The following is a 20,356-nucleotide window of genomic DNA, read 5'->3' on the forward strand; positions in this document are numbered from 1 at the left end:
CAACGGCCTGTAGTAAGCAGTAATATATGTGGAGCAAATGAGCACTCACTCACTGATCATTCTTAGGCCAGATTATTGCCTCTCTCACTGGAATGGGCGGCAGACGATTACCCAGTGCCAGTTCCTCCCCTCTCGCTCATGTCCCAGCCTGCTCAAAACTCTCAAATGATGACTTCAAGTCATATCCATGCCTGGCATTTTTAAGGACCTTCCTAATGAAGCCTCCTCACCCATCAACCACTGTCTGGAACTGACTGTTCACTGTATTATGTCCCTCCAAGAAGGGTCCTACTCTATCAGTCCCAATCATAGTAACCGGCTCAATAGCAGTTTCTCCTCCTGCCAATCCTCAAAGCCAGGTCCAGACCCATCCACTGTGTAGGAGGAGCATGACCCTGGGTGGCTGCCTGACCCAAGGGCTCCAGGTTTGCACCCTCACTATTCAGACAGCTAACCTCAACTACTTATTTCTTACCTAGAATCTACACTCTAGGTTTTAAAGCCTGGGTGCTGAGGTTGGAAGACTGCCTTGCAACCTTTTGACTGACCCTGGTGCGGACAAAGACTCCGAAGGAAGAAGGCTGGTCATGGGATAGAGAGAACCCTACTGAGAGTTCTGGCCTTCCACCAGCTACCAAAATTTACTGTAGACTTTAGAACTGGCACCCACCTTCTCTGGGCCTTTATTTATATTTCCTTATCTGTAAGAGCAAGGGGTGTGAGGAAGGAGAGGAGGGGAGTTGGAGGGAAGAGGGTGTTAGCTGCTTTTTCTCTTTCCGCTTAAAGGCTTTCTTAAAATGCTCTAATGTTCAAAGAGGTAGGCCATTAAGTCACTAACACCTTAGTGAGAATGAGGTTTATTGGGAAGCAAGCAATTTAGAAAGGGGGGTAGGAGACAGAAATATAGAGGGGAATGGATACAAAGTTAAATGAGTCTGGTACTAGAAAAGAAGCTCAAAGGTGAAGCTAAATTTTTGCATTTTGTGTTCAGGGTGAGCAGGCAATGGATCACTGAGAAGGGAAAGGAAGCCAGAAAAATCCTTCAGCTCCTCCAGCACCCCAAAGTCCCAAAGACAACCCTCTGTCCAAGTGCACTCAAGCACAGTCCCACTGATTATCCCATCTCATGTACCCACGCTGCCCCACCCCTGGTCCCCAGCACAGTAACAGGTACAGCTTCATCTCCACTCTCCACACTTGAGTCTTCTCTGCCTCTGCAGTTCCCTCCGGCACATGCCCTGGTTCCTTGTCCCCAGTCACTGACTTCAGAAAAACCACCCATCCCTCAAAAGCCTCCGATCCCTCATGAAGGACCTGGAGACCAAACTCCTGTCTCCAAGCCCCGCCCCGCGCCTTTTCCCCAGGACTTTGCACTTTCTGTCTGGGGTCAGGTTTGGTTCTTCGGGTGACTGAGCGCTTCCTGAGGGCAGAGTCTGGGCCCTAAACGCCGCTGGACCCAATAACCCAGCACAGGGCGGCACACAGTGAGTGCTGGAGAACTGACTGGAGAAAAGGAACCCGGAGTCGGGAGCCATTTATTTTAGTTACGGCTCTGCCTCTAGTGAGCGACTTTGGGGAGACTCAGCTCTCTAGGCCTCAGTTGCCCCAACTGGGAAATGGGGGAACTTGATGCCTGGGTTCCTAGGCCCCTTCTCCAGTGACAACTGTGATTCCGCGAAAGCGCAGAGCTGCTGGGTGTGGCCCCGCCCCCTGGGAGTCCTGAAAAGCCCGGGCAGGGGGCGCGCAGGGAAGGCCTCCAGGCCCGCCCAGCCCCCGGTCGAGGCTTCCCAAAAAACTCGGGGTCCCCCTCCCCCACGCGTGCACCCCGTGATCGCGCCGCGGCCGGCACTTCCGCACCGCGGGCCCTGCGGCCCGGGCCGGGCGCGCGCTGGGTGCCCTGCGCCCGGCTCTCCTGCCACCCCGGAGGCGCTAGTGCCGGGGAGGGCTGGGGGTTCCCGAGGCGCCCGCGGGCGGAGGGTGAGGGGAAGGAAGGAGGATTTGCAACAATACCTCGGGGAGGAGGCGGCCGGGGCAGCGGCGGCGGCGGCGGCGGCTGGAGGCGGAGGCAGCGGCGAAGGAGGAGGCGCCCGGGCACTCCCCCTCCCATTGTCCCCAGCCCCGGCCAGGCCCGGCCCCGCGCCCCGCACCGCGCCCCGCGCCCGGGGCCGCGCAGCCAGCCCTTACCTTGCAGCGACCGGCTCTCCCCCGCTCGCTAAAGCTACTTATCCCGGGAAAGCTCGCGCGGGGCCCGGGAGCGAACCCACAGACAAAAAGTGAAACTTCGGCAGGGCTGGAGCGGCTGCTGGTTGGTGCCTTTCCCCCTCCTTCCTCCCACCGTCCCCACCCCCTCCCCTCGGTCTCCCGTGCGGTGCCCTGAGAGCTGGAGGCTGACGTCAGGGGCCTGAATTCCTGGCTTTGCCTGCACGCATTTGTCCATGTAAGGTATGGGAAGGCGGGTGCCCGCGGGGCCGCGGCACTCGCCGCCGGGGGAGGGGGCGCCCACCTCGGGGCCGTAGCCCGTGGGTGCACCGAGGGCGGTGGATTTCCTGGGAGGAAGAGAAGACGCGGGGAATGCGGGGAGCTTGCAGAGGAGGAAGGGAAAGGGAGGTGTGGAGCCTTTTCTTGCCCTGGAGGAAGAGGAAGGAGACGTGGAAGGAGGAAGCGGCCGGGGCGAGGGGCTACTGAAAAAAATGAGGGCACCTGCGTCCACTGTTAGGGCGCCAGACTCGGGGGTTGAGTCTGGGTGGACGAGCTCTGCCGTAGACTCCCCCTGCGAGATCTTGCTCGTGAGCCCCGCCCCGGATTCCCAGCAAGGTTCCAGCGTCCTGGATGTCGGAACTGGCCCCGACCAACTTCCAGCCAGTCCACTTCACACGGGAAATCTGAAGCTCTCGGAAGAGAAACGACTCGTACAAGGTCATGCCCGCCACAGATCCCGGCGCGGGAGCCGGATGCTCAGTCTCCCAGCTATGTTCCTGTCTGCAGGCAGGGGCCCGACTCCCTCCTTCCCGCGGACCAGTCAGCCGGGCTGGATGTCAGACGGCAACGCGGACCACCCTGGGAAGATTTCCGAGCTTCCCCGCGCCCCGTACGCGGTCAATTCCTGGAAGGTTCTGATTGCCAGTGAGCCCTGCATAGCCATGCTGATGAGTTGCTTCAAGGCAACTCCCTCCATGCAGTGCTCAAATAAACGAACCCCTGGAATTTACTTCACAACCCTATCCAGAAACCCAGACCTTGTGCTTATAGCTTCAAAAAAAACTACCAACTGGGTGAATTAGTTTCAATAAAGGCAAGACTGTTCTTGGAAGGTTTGTGTAGGACTTTTTGCTCTGGTATTTGTAAATGTGAGCTCCATGTGAGGGGGCTATAATGTGCATCAACCATTGCCTGGAAGGCACGCCAAGGCTGGAGACTCTTTTCCTTGTACTTCTGACCTGCTTCCTGATGTCTAAACTAATCATTCCTCACCCCAGCACATGGTAAAAACACTTTCTCCCAGGTTTATACGATCTTCATGAAACAAATTGTAGCCCATCGTTGACATTTGAGGTAAAAAGTCAGGCAAAGTAACTTACCCAACACAAAAACAGCAAGCAACTTGAACCAACCTCCAGTGTCTAGGTTACCTGACTGATCCCATGATTTTTCCACCCAAGGAGGAGGTCCTGATCTCCCAATTCATATTAATAAATGTTGAGAATACACCATGAGTTACTGATTCATGAAATCTCCAAAACTTGGTTCTTTTGGGATTTGGTGTGACTTTTTTTTTTAACCAAGAATTAAACAAATGCAGAAACACATATTTTTGCACTTAACCATTTATCAAGAATATTCTTTGTGCAAAGTCTTTGACTTCACACATTTCTGCTTCCAAATCAATCTCTCTTGCTCTCAATTTCTCATCTATTCATACAAAAATATGAAAATAGAGAAGTTCAATAATGAAATATTTTTCTCTTTGCAACTGGTATAGTTTGAAATAGGAAATGTGAGCTCCTAAAGACATTTTGTTCTGGGGCTTAAAAAGATTATTCTCTTACACCACAATTCACTTATTCTATTCTCAATATTTCAGCAAACCCACATTCTAAGTGGTACTGTTTAATATGAAAAACTCCTGGTATCACACATAGTAAGAATGGATTCACCCATTCCCCATCAGATATAACGGGACTTGACCAGCATTTCTTTTTTTTTTTTTTCCTTCCCCAGTAACCCACTTGTAAAGAATAATAGGGTTCTAATGAGGATTAATAAGATTTAATAAGGTATAATTAGAGCCATTCATTTCCTTCATCATACACATTGTAAGAGTGCTGTGTTAGATCCAGAAATGCTCCTAATTATGTTGAAACTGTTGTATGTGTGTTGGGGAAGATCACTGTGTCACCCCTCCTGAAATATTTATGAAATGCTCAGGTGGGCCTGGTGTTAGCACAAGTATTATATAAAGTTAATCACAAAAGATAATTTCTACTCAGGAGGCACTCACCAGGAGTGTAAGAGGCAAAGTCATAAATTGGATGCTTGGCGAACTGCATGCAGCCTTGTCAGAAGTGCAAACTCAAATCAAAAGCCTCATTTTCGTGTGCTGATCTGATTTCTTTTGTATTCACACTTCTCTCAACAACCCTATTAAAACCTGCTGCGTGCAGGGACTTGGGAAAGAAGGGAAGGCTGTGTAAAGCTACAGACACAATTCTAGAGAAATACAGGTTTACAAATTCAGAGACTAAAAGAAGCACAGAATTTCAGACGGGGTGGAGGATATGTGACCAGAGGATTACACACTGGTGGCCTGAAGCCCTGCAGATGCAGTCTGGTAGGTCCAGTGATGGCACAGAAGACTTTGAACAAGGCTAGGCTGTCGTGCCCCCATTTCCTTGCGTCCAGGACCATCCCTTTCCCAGAGGCCATCGTGTAGCTCATGCCAGTGCTTTGTCTGACCTTACATATGCCCGGCAATAGTCAGGATTTTTCATCCATATTTCACTTAATCCTCACAGAACCCTTCTGAGCTTCGCAACAGTATTTTCTCTAGCCCAGGAAGGTGAAGTAGCCTGCTTTTAACACAGAGCTAGTGCATGGTAAGCTGAAATGCCCCTCTGAGCCCAGGCAGCCTGACTCTACTCACCAACTGCTGAGTGACCATCTGGTCTAAGCTTGAACATTCCAGTGTGCAGAACTCATAATCTGTCACAGCTGACCAAGAGGGTATGAAGAAGCCACTGGAGAAATAATAAGAACAGGGGCATTAAAGATGGAAGATAAAAACCAACTTAGTGTGGCCACTCCTCAGTTTAAAACCCATTGGGCCAAGCTTCATGTGGTGTGCATAGCCCTTCAGGGTTATGTCTGCCAGTCCATTGCCCTCCAGCCAACTTGAGGTCTGGTGGTTTCTCAGACACCTCAACTGCCCCACTTATCTGCCTTCTACAGATTTTTCTCTCTTCTTCTCCGAACACGTGGTCACCCTTACCTAGCTTCTTTAGACTCCCCTTAAATATCACCTCTGAGACTCCTTCTTAAAAAATATATTATTTATTTATTTAGGCTATGCTGATCTTGGTTGCCTAGAGGTGGGCATAGCAACCCACTCCAGAATTCTTGCCTAGAGAACCCCATGGACAGAGGAGCCTGGCAGGCTATGGTCAACAGGGTCACAAAGAGTCAGACAGCTCTGATGGGATTCAACATGATCTTGGTTGCAGCACACTGGATCTTCATTCTTCCTTGCAGCATGCAGGGTCTTTAGTTGCAGCATGTGGGATCTAGTTCCCTGACCAAGGATCAAACCCAGACACCCTGCTTTGGGAGCACAGAGTCAGCCTCTGGTCCACCAGGAAAGTCCCTCTGAGAGGTCATTTTGCCCCTCCCACCACTTCCAGCAAATGTGTTGCCCCTACAGAGTATATCTGTCACTCTGTGCTTAGTCCCTATAACTGCATAATGTCATCGGTCACCTTGTCTTTCTCTGCTACTGGACTGAGAGTCTTAATGTGTCACTGAGTCTTTAACAAAGTGACCGCCTTTGTCATTGCCGGTATTCAACTGCTTTGTTTTGTTTTTTCCCTTCTTCTTCTTGTTCCTGGTCAAAGGCAGAGGAGGATGCAGTAGGTGTAAGGCCTGGGCATTTAGATGAGACCAGATAATTTCCTCAAGAGATGGAGCCTGGATATAAGCAGACCAGTGGGAAGAGAGAGGAAGAGTCAGAAGGGCCTGCCCACCTGGAAATAGAAGCAGGATGGACAAGGGGAGGTAAAAGAAAGGAGAGTTTGTAGTCCTTTCCTTGTCCTGAAACTGGCAAGGTACTTCCTCTTTGGTCTCAGTTTCCTTATCCACACACACAGTTAGATTCTCAGACTTTATCCTCTCCAACACGCTCTTCAATTTGATGCCACGTTCAGCCTGTTGACTGAAGTCATCTTCCCAAAGCTTAACCTGCCACATGATAATTTGAAATATACTTGGTATATCAAACACATTAAATTCATGCTCTTCAGCTGTCCCTTCCTGGTTCTATGATGAGCTTTTCCAACTATAGATCATATCTCCAGCCTTCCACCATTACCACCACCACCACACACACACACACACACACACACACACACACAGAGCTTCCTGCACTTCCTGCCTCTGGACTTTTTCTCATTTAGTTTCCTCTTCCGGAAATACTTTCCCAGGCCCACCCCAACGAATGCAGATTTTTCCTGTCCTGCCAGCATCCTCTCAAGAAACCTCTTCCCTGTTGCGCATTTCCTCCAAATCCCCTTCAAGGATATGAAAATAATTTCTCTACCTTCTGAAAAATGTACATACTGGATTGTCCCATTGCACTGTAATTTTCCCAAGTGTGTTTGATCTGTTCCTGTTAATGCAACTCTTTACAGTGGGCTTCAGGTCTTCATTTCTTCTCAGCAGCTATGGCATCACCTAGGACTTAAGACCAAATGTTATCCAGTGAGTGAATTAATGAATACTTATGCTTCATCTTGGCTAGGAAAGCAGTTGTTCAGTCGCTCAGTAGTGTCCAACTCTATGGACTACAGCATGCCAGACATTCCTGTCTTTCACCATCTCCTGGAGTTTGCTCAAACTCATGTCCATTGAGTCCGTGATGCCATCCAACCAGTCATCCTCTGTTGTCCCCTTCTCTGCCTGCCTTCAATCTTTTACCAGCATCAGGGTCTTTTCCTGTGAGCCGGATCTTCACATCAGGTGGCCTAAGTATTGGAGCTTCAGCTTCAGCATCAATCTTCCCAGTGAATATTCAGGGTTCATTTTCTTTAAGGTTACTGGTTTAATCTCCTTGCAGTCCAAGGAACTCTCAAGAGTCTCCTCCAACACCACAGTTCAAAAGCATCAGTTCTTCAGTGCTCAGCCTTTTTTATGGTCCAACTCTCACATCCATACATGACTACTGGAAAAATCATAGTTTTAACTATAGGGACCTTTGTCGGCAAAATAATGTCTCTGTTTTTTAATATGCTGTCTAGGTTTGTCATAGCTTTTCTTCCAAAGAGCAAGTGTCTTTTAATTTCATGGCTGCAGTAACCATCCACAGTGATTTTGGAGCCCAAGAAAATAAAGTGTGTCACTCTTCCCATTGTTTTCCCATCTATTTGCCATGAAGTGATGGGAACAGATGCCATGATCTTAGTTTTTTGAATGTTGAGTTTAAAGCCAGCTTTTCACTCTCCTCTTTCACTTTCATCAAGAGGTTCTTTAGTTCCTCTCTGCTTTCTGCCATAAGGTGTTATCTGCATACCTGAGGTTATTGTTATTTCTCCCAGCAATCTAGATTCCAGGTTGTACTTCATCCAGCCAAGCATTTTACATGTACGCTGCATATAAGTTAAATAAGTAGGGTGATAATATACATCCTTGATGTACTCCTTTCCCAGTTTTGAACCAGTCTGTTGTTCTATGTCTGGTTCTAAGTGTTGCTTCTTGACTCAAATACAGGTTTCTCAGGAGGCAGGTAAACTGGTCTGGTATTCCCATCTCTTTAAGAATTTTTCACGGTTTGTTGTGATCCACAGCCAAAGGGTTTACAATTAATGTTATCTTTCTGGAAGACTGGTCGTGTTATCTTAGACCATGACTCTGGGCAGGTACAAGGAGGGATGAGGGAAGGGAGAGTATTTGTTACATTGTTTCCTGTATGCACTGTTATAGGCTTTCTCAACATCTAACATCAATTTTATAAATTATCTAAGGATATATTTCTGCTCTAGGAGTGCTCAGTTGTGTCCAGCTTTTTTCAACCCCATGGACTACAACCCTCCAGGTTCCTCTGTCCATGGAATTTTTCAGGCAAGAATACTAAAGTGGGTTGCCATTTCCTACCCAAGGAGATCTTCCTAATCCAGGGATCAAGCCTGTGGCTCTTGTGTCTCCTGCATCGGCAGACGAATTCTTTTACCACTGTGCCACCTTAAAGCAATGGTTGCTTTGCAACTTCATATCAAATAAATTCTTGAAAAAAAATGCTAAAGGTCATATTTTTCTGGGAAGAACCAAGCACAAGTGACAGTTTAAATATTTGATGTGTTCTGATCAACCAGGTCAGATAAGCATCAGCCTTTTGTAAAGAGATGAAAACTTGATATGGTAAACAGTTGTGATAGGCTTTTAGTAAATGCAGCATTAAGGATAATGAAGGCATACTACAAAAGGTCTGTTTACTCTCTGTTCTTCATACCTCATTGTACAGTGGAGAAAAAAAATGATCTCCATGTAAAATAAAAGAATAGATTATATGACTTCCTAAATGAATACTTACTCCCTATTGTGTGAGAAAACCCATGGTCTTTTCTTGAGAGAAAAATGGTGTCACAGCTCTTTCTTTATTGATTTTGAGGAATCAAACCAATGTAGACAAATGATCATTTATATCTGCCCATGAAATTCTGCACTATTTTACCTAGCTTTGTAGTCCAGTTTTCAAGCCAGAGGCTATCATCATTGTTTGCATTTTTATAAGATTGCAGGATCAGATTATCTGAATGCATTCTGGCCCATCCCAACTCAGCCCCTTACATAACTCAGCTGACTTTTGACCTCAGTAAGCCCAGAACATATGAGAGCTGTGACCACACTTGGAAACCAATTAAACTTCAGAAGTCAGGCAGTCCAGTCAGACAGCGGGCCAGTCTGTGGTGGTAGAAATATTGATGGATGGAGCTTTAATTTCTGTTAGGTCCGCTACCAATGCAAAGTTTCATAGAGACTCAAACACAAAAGGAGGCAGTTTATGCCATATTTTTGTCTTAACAAGTATATAATATACACTTTGCTAACTCTACCAGACCTAGGAATAATGTTGAGAAAAATAGACATAGTGCTAGTTTTACATATCAAAAGAAATATAGAAGTGTGTGTGTTAGATGCTCAAATCATGTCCAACCCTTTGGGACCCATGGACTGTAGTATGCCAGGCTCCTCTGTCCATGGAATTTTCCAGGCAAGAATACTGGAGTGGGTTGTCATTTCCTCCTCCAGGAGATCTTCCCAACCCAGGGATCAAACCCAAGTCTCCTGTGTCTCCTGCATTACAAGCAGATTCTTTACCCACTGAAAATGGGGGGAGCTACAAAAATAAAACAATATAGCAACTCCAAGGGAAGGAGTGGGTGAGATAACTCAGCTAAGATTTCCCAAAAGACCGCTGGATGGACTGGACCTGTTACTTCAGCCAGGAGTCTCTTTTGATAGTGGGAGTGATGGAGCAGACAAAGATGACCCGGGAGATATACCCCAGGACCTGATGGAGGAACACAAACATGGAGCACACATTTTTGTCTTCATAATACAGCAAGAGGTAAAGGATGGTGTCCAAGGGTTTGATGTCTTCAGCTTTGGTCTTGGTGGCCTCTCTGCTTCCTTTAGGACGCTGTGTAGAGCTGTGAGACATCGGAAGAGGGTCTCCTAGTTCTTGATGATCTCGGTTTCTGGGGTTATGCTTTAGGATGCAGTTTGCCTCAGTTGTGGCTGCGATACACAGCCTCACCTACCCTTAGAGAATCACAGCAGCTATCAAGGCTGGAGATAGCATTTGGGCCTAACAATAGGGATTTGATTTCTATTTCTATTTCCAACTATAGTTTTAGGTGCATGAAAAGAGGTTAATGAAAAAATTTTATGGTATAGCTGTCTCTCTCTCTCTATATATATATATCTATAATATAACTGTCTAGCTATATATATAGATAGATAGATAGCTATACCATAAAATTTACTTGTTTTAGGCATACAAATGATTTCACATAACTTTATGGAACTGTATAAACATTAGTACACTCTAATATTAGAGCTCCGGGAGTTGGTGAAGGAAAAGGAGGCCTGGCGTGCTGCAATTCAAGGGGTCGCAGAGTCGGACACGACTGAGCGACTGAACTGAACTGAACTGAATATTAGAATGGTTCCATCATCCCCAAAAGAAAGCTTGCACCCCTTTACAGCCATTCCCCACTTCTGCCTGTAGCCTCAGCAACTACTTACCTACTTTCTGTCTCTATAATTTGCATATTCTGGACATTTCATGTAAATGGAATCATACAATATGTAGCTTTGCATTTGGCTTCTTTCACTTAACACAATATTTTCAAGGTTCATTTATGTTCTAGCATGTATTAATGGGTTTTGTTCTTTTTTATGGCTTCAGTTCGGTTCAGTTGCTCAGTCGTGTTCTACTCTTTGCAACCCCATGAATCACAGCACGCCAGGCCTCCCTGTCCATCACCAACTCCCGGAGTTCACTCAAACTCATGTCCACAGAGTCAGTGATGCCATCCAGCCATCTCATTCTCTGTCGTCCCCGTCTCCTCCCACCCCCAATCCCTCCCAGCATCAGACTCTTTTCCAGTGAGTCAACTCTTTGCGTGAGGTGGCCAAAGTATTGCAGTTTCAGCCTTAGCATCAGTCCTTTCAATGAACACCCAGGACTGATCTCCTTTAGAATGGACTGGTTGGATCTCCTTGCAGTCCAAGGGACTCTCAAGAGTCTTCCCCAGCACCACAGTTCAAAAGCATCAATTCATCGGCGATCAGCTTTCTTCACAGTCCAACTCTCATATCCATACATGACCATGGGAAAAACCATAGCCTTGACTAGATGGACCTTTGTTGGCAAAGTAATGTCTCTGCTTTTTAATATGCTATCTAGGTTGGTCATAACTTTCTTTCCAAGGAGTAAGCATCTTTTAATTTCATGGCTGCAATCAGCATCCACAGTGATTTTGGAGCCCAAAAAAATAAAGTCTGACACTGTTTCCACTGTTTCCCCATCTATTTCCCATGAAGTGATGGGACCAGATGCCATGATCTTCGTTTTCTGAATGTTGAGCTTCAAGCCAACCTTTTCACTCTCCTCTTTCACTTTCATCAAGAGGCTTTTGAGTTCTTCTTCACTTTCTGCCATAAGGGTGGTGTCATCTGCATATCTGAGGTTATTGATATTTCTCCCGGCAATCTGGATTCCAGCTTGTGCTTCTTCCAGCCCAGCGTTCATCATGATGTACTCTGCATAGAAGTTAAATAAGCAAGGTGACAATATACAACCTTGACGTACTCCTTTTCTATTTGGAACCAGTCTGTTGTTCCATGTCCAGTTCTAACTGTTGCTTCCTGACCTGCATACAGGTTTCTCAAGAGGCTTAATACCAGTCTATTGGAAGGATATACCACATTCTGTTTATTCATTATCAGTTGTTGAATATTTGGATTTTTTCAACTTTAGGGCTATTATGAATGATACTACCATGAATGGATCATGTAAAACTCTCTGTATGGTCATGTATTTTCATTTATCTTGAGTACACAATGTTTTAAAGTAGAAAAGAAAAGGATAGATGAACAAAATGGAATCTGAAAGGATATGAACCATGGTTTTCAAAGTGATTATCATTAGGTGGTAAGAAGATTTCTTCTTCTTTATTATCTAAATTTTCTTTCAATAAGCTTGTATTATTTTAACTTTTCCTATGTGTCTGTAATAAGACAAATCTAACAAAACTCTTCTTTTTTTAAAGCAAAACAATCACCAAATATTTGGAAAGTTTCAATCCCTCTTTTGACAACTGAATCTTCTTGGGAATCCATACCATATGGTTTGTAATGAGATATTATTTTAAAATACTTTATGAGTTTTCTTACCCATATTTCTAACCATTAGCCCTTCACTCAACCAGTTAGCTTAAGATATTTTGTGTTAGTACATTCCCAGAGAAAGGGTAGACCTCAAATTAAATGAGACTAAGTTTCTTCTTTGGGATTGGAATGAAGACTGACCTTTTCCAGTCCTGTGGCCACTGCTGAGTTTTCCAAATTTGCTGGCATATTGAGTGCAGCACTTTCACAGCATCATCTTTCAATATTTGAAATAGCTCAACTGGAATTCCATCACCTCCACTAGCTTTGTTCGTAGTGATGCTTTCTAAGGCCCACTTGACTTCACATTTCAAGATGTCTGGCTCTAGATCAGTGATCACGTTGGTGACTATCTTGGTCATGAAGATCTTTTTTGTACAGTTCTTCTGTGTATTCTTGCCACCTCTTCTTAATATCTTCTGCTTCTGTTAGGTCCCGGTTACCATCTCTGTCCTTTATCGAGCCCATCTTTGCATGAAATGTTCCCTTGGAATCTCTAATTTTCTTGAAGAGATCTCTTGTTTTTCCTATTCTGTTGTTTTCCCCTATTTCTTTGCATTGAGGAAGGATTTCTTATCTCTCCTTGCTATTCTTTTGAACTCTGCATTCAGATGCTTATATCTTTCCTTTTCTCCTTTGCTTTTCGCTTCTCTTCTTTTCACAGCTATTTGTAAGGCCTCCTCAGACAGCCATTTTGCTTTTTTGCATTTCTTTTCCATGGGGATGGTCTTGGTCCCTGTCTCCTGTACAATGTCACGAACCTCCGTCCAGAGTTCATCAGGCACTCTATCAGATCTAGTCCCTTAAATCTATTTCTCACTTCCACTGTATAATCATAAGGGATTTGATTTAGGTCATATCTGAATGGTCTAGTGGTTTTCCCTACTTTCTTCAATTTCAGTCTGAATTTGGCAATAAGGAGCTCATGATCTGAGCCACAGTCAGCTCCTGGTCTTGTTTTTGCTAACTGTATACAGCTTCTCCATCTTTGGCTGCAAAGAATATAATCAATCTGATTTCGGTGTTGACCATCTGGTGATGTCCATGTGTAGAGTCTTCTCTTGTGTTGTTGGAAGAGGGTGTTTGCTATGACCACAGGACTAGAAAAGGTCAGTCTTCATTCCAATCCCAAAGAAAGGCAATGCCAAAGAATGCTCAAACTACAGCACAATTGCACTCATCTCACACGCTAGTAAAGTCATGCTCAAAATTCTCCAAGCCAGGCTTCAGCAATATGTGAACCATGAACTCCCAGTTGTTCAAGCAGGTTTTAGAAAAGGCAGAGGCACCAGAGATCAAATTGCCAACATCCGCTGGATCATGGAGAAAGCAAGAGAGTTCCAGAAAAGCATCTATTTCTGCTTCATTGACTATGCCAAACCCTTTGACTGTGTGGATCACAATAAACTGTGGAACATTCTGAAAGAGATGGGAATACCAGACCACCTGACCTGCCTCTTGAGAAACCTGTATGCAGGTCAGGAAGCAGCAGTCAGAACTGTACATGGAACAACAGACTGGTTCCAAATAGGAAAAGGTGTCCATCAAGACTATATATTGTCACCTTGCTTATTTAACTTCTATGCAGAGTACATCATGAGGAATGCTGGGCTGGAAGAAGCACAAGCTGGAATCAAGATTGCTGGGAGAAATATCAATAACCTCAGATATGCAGATGACACCACCCTTATGGCAAAAAGTGAAGAAGAACTCAAAAGCCTCTTGATGAAAGTGAAAGAGGAGAGTGAAAAGGTTGGCTTGAAGCTCAACATTCAGAAAACAAAGATCATGGCATCTGGTCCCATCACTTCATGGGAAATAGATGGAAAAACAATGGAAACAGTGTCAGACTTTATTTTTTTGGGCTTCAAAATCACTGCAGATGCTGATTGCAGCCATGAAATTAAAAGACGCTTACTCCTTGGAAGGAAAGTTATGACCAACCTGGATAGTATATTAAAAAGCAGAGACATTACTTTGCCAACAAAGGTCCGTCTAGTCAAGGCTATAGTTTTTCCCGTGGTCATGTATGGATGTGAGAGTTGGACTGTGAAGAAAGCTGATCGCCGAAGAATTGATGCTTTTGAACTGTGGTGCTGGAGAAGACTCTTGAGAGTCCCTTGGACTGCAAGGAGATCCAACCAGTCCATTCTAAGGGAGATCAATCCTGGGTGTTCATTGGAAGGACTGATGCTAAAGCTGAAACTGCAATACTTTGGCCACCTCATGCGACAAGTTGACTCACTGGAAAAGAGTCTGATGCTGGGAGGGATTGGGGGCAGGAGGAGAAGGGGATGACAGAGAATGAGATGGTTGGATGGCATCACCAACTCTGTGGACATGAGTTTGAGTGAACTCCGGGAGTTGGTGATGGACAGGGAGGCCTGGCGTGCTGTGATTCATGGGGTCGCGGAGAGTCGGACACGACTGAGCAACTGAACTGAACTGACGTTTCTTCTACTTTGATGAATAAATTTAGTTTTAATTAGAAGTTTCCAATTATAGATAATGTTGAAATTTTTATTTCTCACCTTTCAGTTGTAGACTTTTGAGTTTTGTTTCTCTGCTTTGGGTTGTAAGTTTAGTGTCTTATCCGATCTTTCTTGGAGAATCCTCAGACTCAGCCTGGCTCTAGACTGAACTTCCTCAGTCCTCCTAACACCATAGCTCCCTGCTTCTAACCACCACAGTCACAACCCTGAATCATTCCTGACCTCTCTCTCAACCTAACTCCTCTCTTCAGTGTGTTGTCAAGTCTGACCAATTCTGCCCCCCAAAATTCTCTCCTACTTGTCCTCTTCTGTGAAGTCAGTTCCTCATTGCAGAGTAGTCCCGTCACTGATGCCTGTAGCATCCACGAATTCAGCCTGAAAGCACAGTGAGGCGAGAGATAACCATAGAAATTCTGCTGTTGGCCCTCTCCACCAGGGCTCTTGTGAGCAAGAGGTGTGAGATGTGAACCTGTTGTCCCCACTGAGTCTCCAGCCTTGGTCTGCCTTTCATTGTCAGCTCTCCCACATCTATGATTTTGTTGTTCCATGTTAGCCATTTTTATTCAGCATGATCCTTAGTTAAAAGCCAGCCACTGCTTCTGGGGCTGAACCAATAAACAGCAGTTAATCCTGAAACTGAAGATAAAACAGCATGGGTTGGGCTGCAACATGGCACCTTCCTAAGTGTTTTTCAAAGATAAATTCAAGCACAAATTTTCACTACATGCTTTCCTTTCAATCATGAACACTAACATTAGATGGGGTTCCACTGTATGGTCACTAGGAAAATTCAAAGGCCCTTTGAGTATACAATATTATCACAATCCTACCAAAAAAACAAAAAAATAAATAAAAACATATCCATAGAGAACAGTAGATCTGCAATTCATGTTTACATCTTAAAATGATTGCTTTTAACCAAGGAAGCTTGGTGTCTTCACCTTGCATGAGCCTTTCGAATTCCTAGTCTGACACACAGTATTATTTCATTTGTCAGATTCACTCGTGGATTACCACACTACCTTAATACCTCACCTTTAGATTCCGATCCTACTTCCAGATCACTCGGGTGGCTGTAGCTGTGTAACTTGAGGTTCAGACACTTGCAGAGCACTGAGAAAACTCTGGCTGTCAGATCTAGCTTCCTTTCAGCAGGTGCTGTTGTTGTTATTTATTTATTTATCTATGTTTCTGGCTACGCTGTTTCTTCATTGCTGTGTATGGGCTATCTCTAGTTGCAATGAGAGGAGGCTACTCTTTGCTGTAGTACCTGGAATTCTCACTGTGGTAGCTTCTCTTGTTGCAGAGCACAGGCTCTAGGCACAGGGGCTCAGTAGTTGTGGTTCACAGGCTTAGTTGCCCCATGGAATGTGGAATCTTCCTAGACTGCTGATCAGACTCATGTCCCCTGCTTTGGACTGTGGATTCTTAACAACTGGACCACCAGGAATGTTCTCAGCAGGCTTTTTTTTTTTTTTTTTTGTATATATATATATATAAGTTTTCTCTGTGCTCACAACATATGTTTTAATAAACAGTCGGGAAAGAATCAGAACCCTTCAGGTTTTCCTTAGCAGAAAGGTAAGCAGTGTGACGGAGAAGGCAATGGCACCCCACTCCAGTACTCTTGCCTGGAAAATCCCATGGATGGAGGAGCCTTGCAGTCCATGGGGTCGCTGAGTTCAACATGACTGAGCGACTTCACTTTCACTTTTCACTTTCATGCATTGGAGAAGGAAATGGCAACCCACTTCAGTGTTCTTGCCTGGAGAATCGCAGGGATGGCAGAGCCTGGTGGGCTGCCATCTAGGGGGTTGCACAGAGTCGGACACGATTGACGCGACTTAGCAGCAGCAGCAGCAAGCAGTGTGGATGTTTTCTGGTGGCACTTGCAAATTCTGGGTAGGACAGGTCACAGCTTTTAGGTCTCCTGTACTGTGCATTGATGAAGCACTCAACCACATAACTGATGGCAGGGAGGATGCCCAGGAGAAGAATGAAGAGACTTAGATTCCAGTCCCAACTCTGTTAATGATAAATAATGAATGTGAAAGCACACTGCAAACTATAGACACCATGCAAATATATGAAACAATTAGTATTGGTTTCCATGATTCCTAGAACTACTTTTCTTGTCTCCACTGAACCTTTTCAACACTGTTCTCAAAATTAGCCTCCAATGTTCTCTCATGGTCTAGTGAAAATGAAAGTTGCTCAGCTGTGTCTGACTCTTTGCAACACCATGGACTATATAGTCCATAGAATTCTCTGGGCCAGAATACTGGCATGGGTAGCCTTTACCTTCTCCAGGGGATCTTCCCAACCCGGGCATTAAACCCAGGTATCTCATATTGCAGGCAGATTCTTTACCAACTGAGCTATGGGGGAAGCCCAATGTGACTCTTAATTTGTCAGCCTATTGATAACAACGATCTACTAAACCACAATCTGACCCGAATGCAGTATATATTGAGCCTTGATTTCCCCAAATAGAATGTAGATAAGAAGACTTTCTAGGGGATCAGGCTCTTAGATGGAGGGTGACTGAGCTCAGTTCTGTTGTTCAGTCGTGTCTGACTCTTTGAGACTCCATGGACTGCAGCATGCCAGACTTCCCTATCCATCACCAACTCCCGGAGCTTGCCCAAACTCATGTCCATTGAGCCGGTGATGCCATCCAACCATCTCATCCTCTATCATCCCCTTCTCCTCCCGCCTTCAATCTTTCCCAGCATAAGGGTCTTTTCTAATGAGTCAGTTCTTCCCATCAGGTGGTCAAAGTATTGGAACTTCAACTTCAGCATCAGTCCTTCTAATGAATATTCAGGGTTAATTTTCCTTACAATTGACTGGTTTGATCTCCTTGCAGTCCAAGGGACTCTCAAGAGTCTTCTCCAACACCACAGTCCAAAAGCATCAATTCTTTGGTGCTCAGATTTCTTTATAGTCCAACTCTCACATCCATACATGACTACTGGAAAAATCCTAGCTTTGACTATACGGACCTTTGTTGGTAATGTCTCTGCTTTTTAATATGCTTTGTAGGTTGGTCATAGCTTTTCTTCCAAAGAGCAAGTGTCTTTTAATTTCATGCCTGCAGTCACCATCTGCAGTGATTTTGGAGCCCATGAAAATAAAGTCTGTCACTGTTCCCATTGTTTCCCCATCTATGCTATGAAGTGATGGAGGGTGACTGGAGGGTGACTAAACTGATGTCTAAATGTTCTAAGTACTTTTCTTAAAAAAAAAAAAAAGTGGTTGTTGCAATAGGATGATGATGAGTCACCAATTAAATTCTTTAAAGCACATGGCTTTGAGATTTTATTCCTACCTCTGATTACAATGAGAGGATTATGCTTGATCACCAAGACAGAGGTAGAAGAACAGATCTGTTCCCTTCTGTTTTATAAAGACTAATTATTACAGTTCAAAAAGTGTCAAAATTGCAATGTTTCCCATTGCATGTTCCACACTTAATCCAAAGGGAAGTAGGATACATTGGGGGTAAAAATAAAGAGAATAAAGAATCCTGGACAATTTCTCTGATCCCGTTGCTAACCCCCTGCTTATAGTTTAATTATGAGATGATACCCTTTCATACTCAATTTGTTCTTCCAGAGAATGAATGTAATGCCAGAAGTTCTCCCTGAACCATCACGTTTTGGCTTAAATCAAAGTCTATAAACCCACAGTTAATGACCTGGCAGAGGGGTGTTGCTAGCTAAATAGGGTGATCATATGTCCCACTAGCCCCAGACAGTCCCAACACAATACCTCTTGTCTCCAGGTAATTACTAATACCACTGCCTTTCTCTCTCAAAACTGGCCCAATTTGGACAGCTGATAATCCAGTCATGAATTTCATCCTAATAAGCTGTATGTAAGTACTTTACACAAAGAAGAGCTGCTGCTGCTGCGTCACTTCAGTCGTGTCCGACTCTGTGTGACCCCATAGACAGAAGCCCACCAGGGTCCCCAGTCCCTGGGATTCTCCAGGCAAGAACACTGGAGTGGGTTGCCATTTCCTTCTCCAATGTGTAAAAGTGAAAAGTGAAAGTGAAGTTGCTCAGTCGTGTCCGACCCTTAGCGACCCCACGGACTGCAGCCTACCAGGCTCCTCCATCCATGGGATTTTCCAGGCAAGAGTACTAGAGTGGCTTGCCATTGCCTTCTCCGATATAGGCACTAGCTAGAAAGTCATTGTATTTTAAAATTCTATACCTGTTCAGGGTTGGGGAGGAATTACTTCTAATTATTCTTATATTCTTTCACAAATGTTTTCAGGTACCTCCTATAAGACAGGCACTTGACTAAATAAATATTAGGGATACAACAGAGAATGACATACCCAAGGGGTTTGCTGGAGGTTAGTTGGGGTTATAAATAGACATGTTGCTGCTGCTGCTGCTAAGTCACTTCAGTCGTGTCCACTCTGTGACATACACATACAATTACTAGACATACACATACAATTACTAGAGAGAGTGATTTGTGTTAAGATAAGGGTGTCAGAGTGTCACGAGAGACTGTGGGAGGGGCATCTGGGTCTTGGGGAGAGAGGGAGGGCAGAGATTTGTTGAAAGAAATAATTGATAAGATGATACACAAGAGAAGAGCAGGCATTAGTTAGCTGAAGAAATGCAGGACAAGGAGAAGTACTCCAGGCAAAGGATATAGCACAAATGAAGATTGTGAAACCACGGTACGATCAAGAAGTTAAAAACAGTTCATTATAGATTGAGCAGAGAATGTGGGGAGAATAAGAAAAGAAGAACTTATGAGGGAGAGGCAGTTAAGCTAGAAAAATCTGGACCAAGATGGAGAGGGGATGCAATTCAGAGAAAGGAACTGGGAGAGGCATAGCATGGTAGAATAGCCAGCAATCTATCCTGGTTGATGACTTCATCCAAAGTTCATGGAGAAGTTTTGAGCAAGAAATGGGCTGCCCAACGCTATGCTCAGGTCAGTGGTTCTGAGCAGAAGGACTGAGAGTATGTGAGCTTAGCTCCTGTTTCTGGTCCCTCTTAGCCTGACTCATCACTCATGGGTCAACTTGCAGGCACATACAGGTGTATAGCCTTTAGAAATCACTGAGTCCCATTCTCCTCTGCTTTACTAGATAAGGAAACTGTTCCTATGGGATGATCTGTACCTGATAGTGTCCTAGAAAGCTAACTCTTTCCCCATCAGACCTTTATTTCTACTTTCTCAGAGCTATGAAACCCCAGCCTCAACCAACAGACCTGTACAGAATGAAAACCCAAAGACACCAGAAATTGGGCCAGAAATAGAGTATGACATGCTTTCTCTGAAAATGGACCCATTGGATAGAGGAGGGTCAAGGATTTACTGTGTTAAAAAAGGACTCCGGGAGTTGGTGATGGACAGGGAGGCCTGGCGTGCTGCGGTTTGTGGGGTCTCAAAGAGTCGGACACAACTGAGCGACTGAACTGAACTGAAAAGCAGATGACCACTCATTTAAGAAATGGAAACTAGGGGACATCCCTGGTGTCCAGTGGTTAAGAATCCACCTTGCAATGTAGGGCACTCAGGCACCATCCCTGGTTGGAGAACTAAGATCCCACATACCACGGAGCAGCTAAGCCCACAGTCTGGCAACTACTGAGCCTCTCAGTAGTGCATGCTCTCTGAGGAGCACCATCAGGATCACTCATTACCAAACAGATGGGTCCAAGCATCTACAAAAA

General features: G+C 44.9%; 2 protein-coding genes across 8 annotated transcripts in view; one reads left to right on the forward strand and one right to left on the reverse strand.

The window, feature by feature from the left end:
- The window catches only part of LPP (LIM domain containing preferred translocation partner in lipoma), a 772,586-nt gene extending 770,264 nt beyond the window's left edge, over nt 1-2,322 (reverse strand). For 3 of the 5 annotated variants that reach the window (XM_055408177.2, XM_055408186.2, XM_055408120.2), the window contains exon 1: nt 2,185-2,322. The gene's annotated coding sequence lies outside the window, so the exon portion shown is untranslated. Of the gene's footprint in view, nt 1-2,010; nt 2,100-2,184 lie in introns of those variants that run through there. The other 2 variants (XM_055408131.2, XM_088838316.1) reach the window with 2 other exon arrangements.
- LOC148778779 (uncharacterized) lies at nt 2,303-4,032 on the forward strand. 3 transcript variants are annotated; one of them, XR_016037939.1, is made up of 2 exons: nt 2,303-2,442; nt 2,717-4,032. XR_016037939.1 is itself a non-coding variant. In XM_088838339.1 (2 exons), coding segments are annotated over exons 1-2 (567 nt in total). In that variant the 5' UTR covers nt 2,340-2,435; the 3' UTR covers nt 3,282-3,702. The 3 variants fall into 3 exon arrangements, 2 of the variants coding, with proteins under 2 accessions (XP_088694465.1, XP_088694466.1); XM_088838339.1 differs by having other exon boundaries at nt 2,340-2,437; nt 2,717-3,702; XM_088838340.1 differs by lacking the exon at nt 2,303-2,442 and having other exon boundaries at nt 2,691-2,916; nt 2,986-3,710.
- Nucleotides 4,033-20,356: the final 16,324 nt, after the last annotated feature.

This window comes from Moschus berezovskii, chromosome 1 (genome assembly GCF_049115385.1).
Source record: "Moschus berezovskii isolate FMDL1 chromosome 1, NW_MosBer_1.0, whole genome shotgun sequence".
Taxonomy (NCBI): domain Eukaryota; kingdom Metazoa; phylum Chordata; class Mammalia; order Artiodactyla; family Moschidae; genus Moschus; species Moschus berezovskii.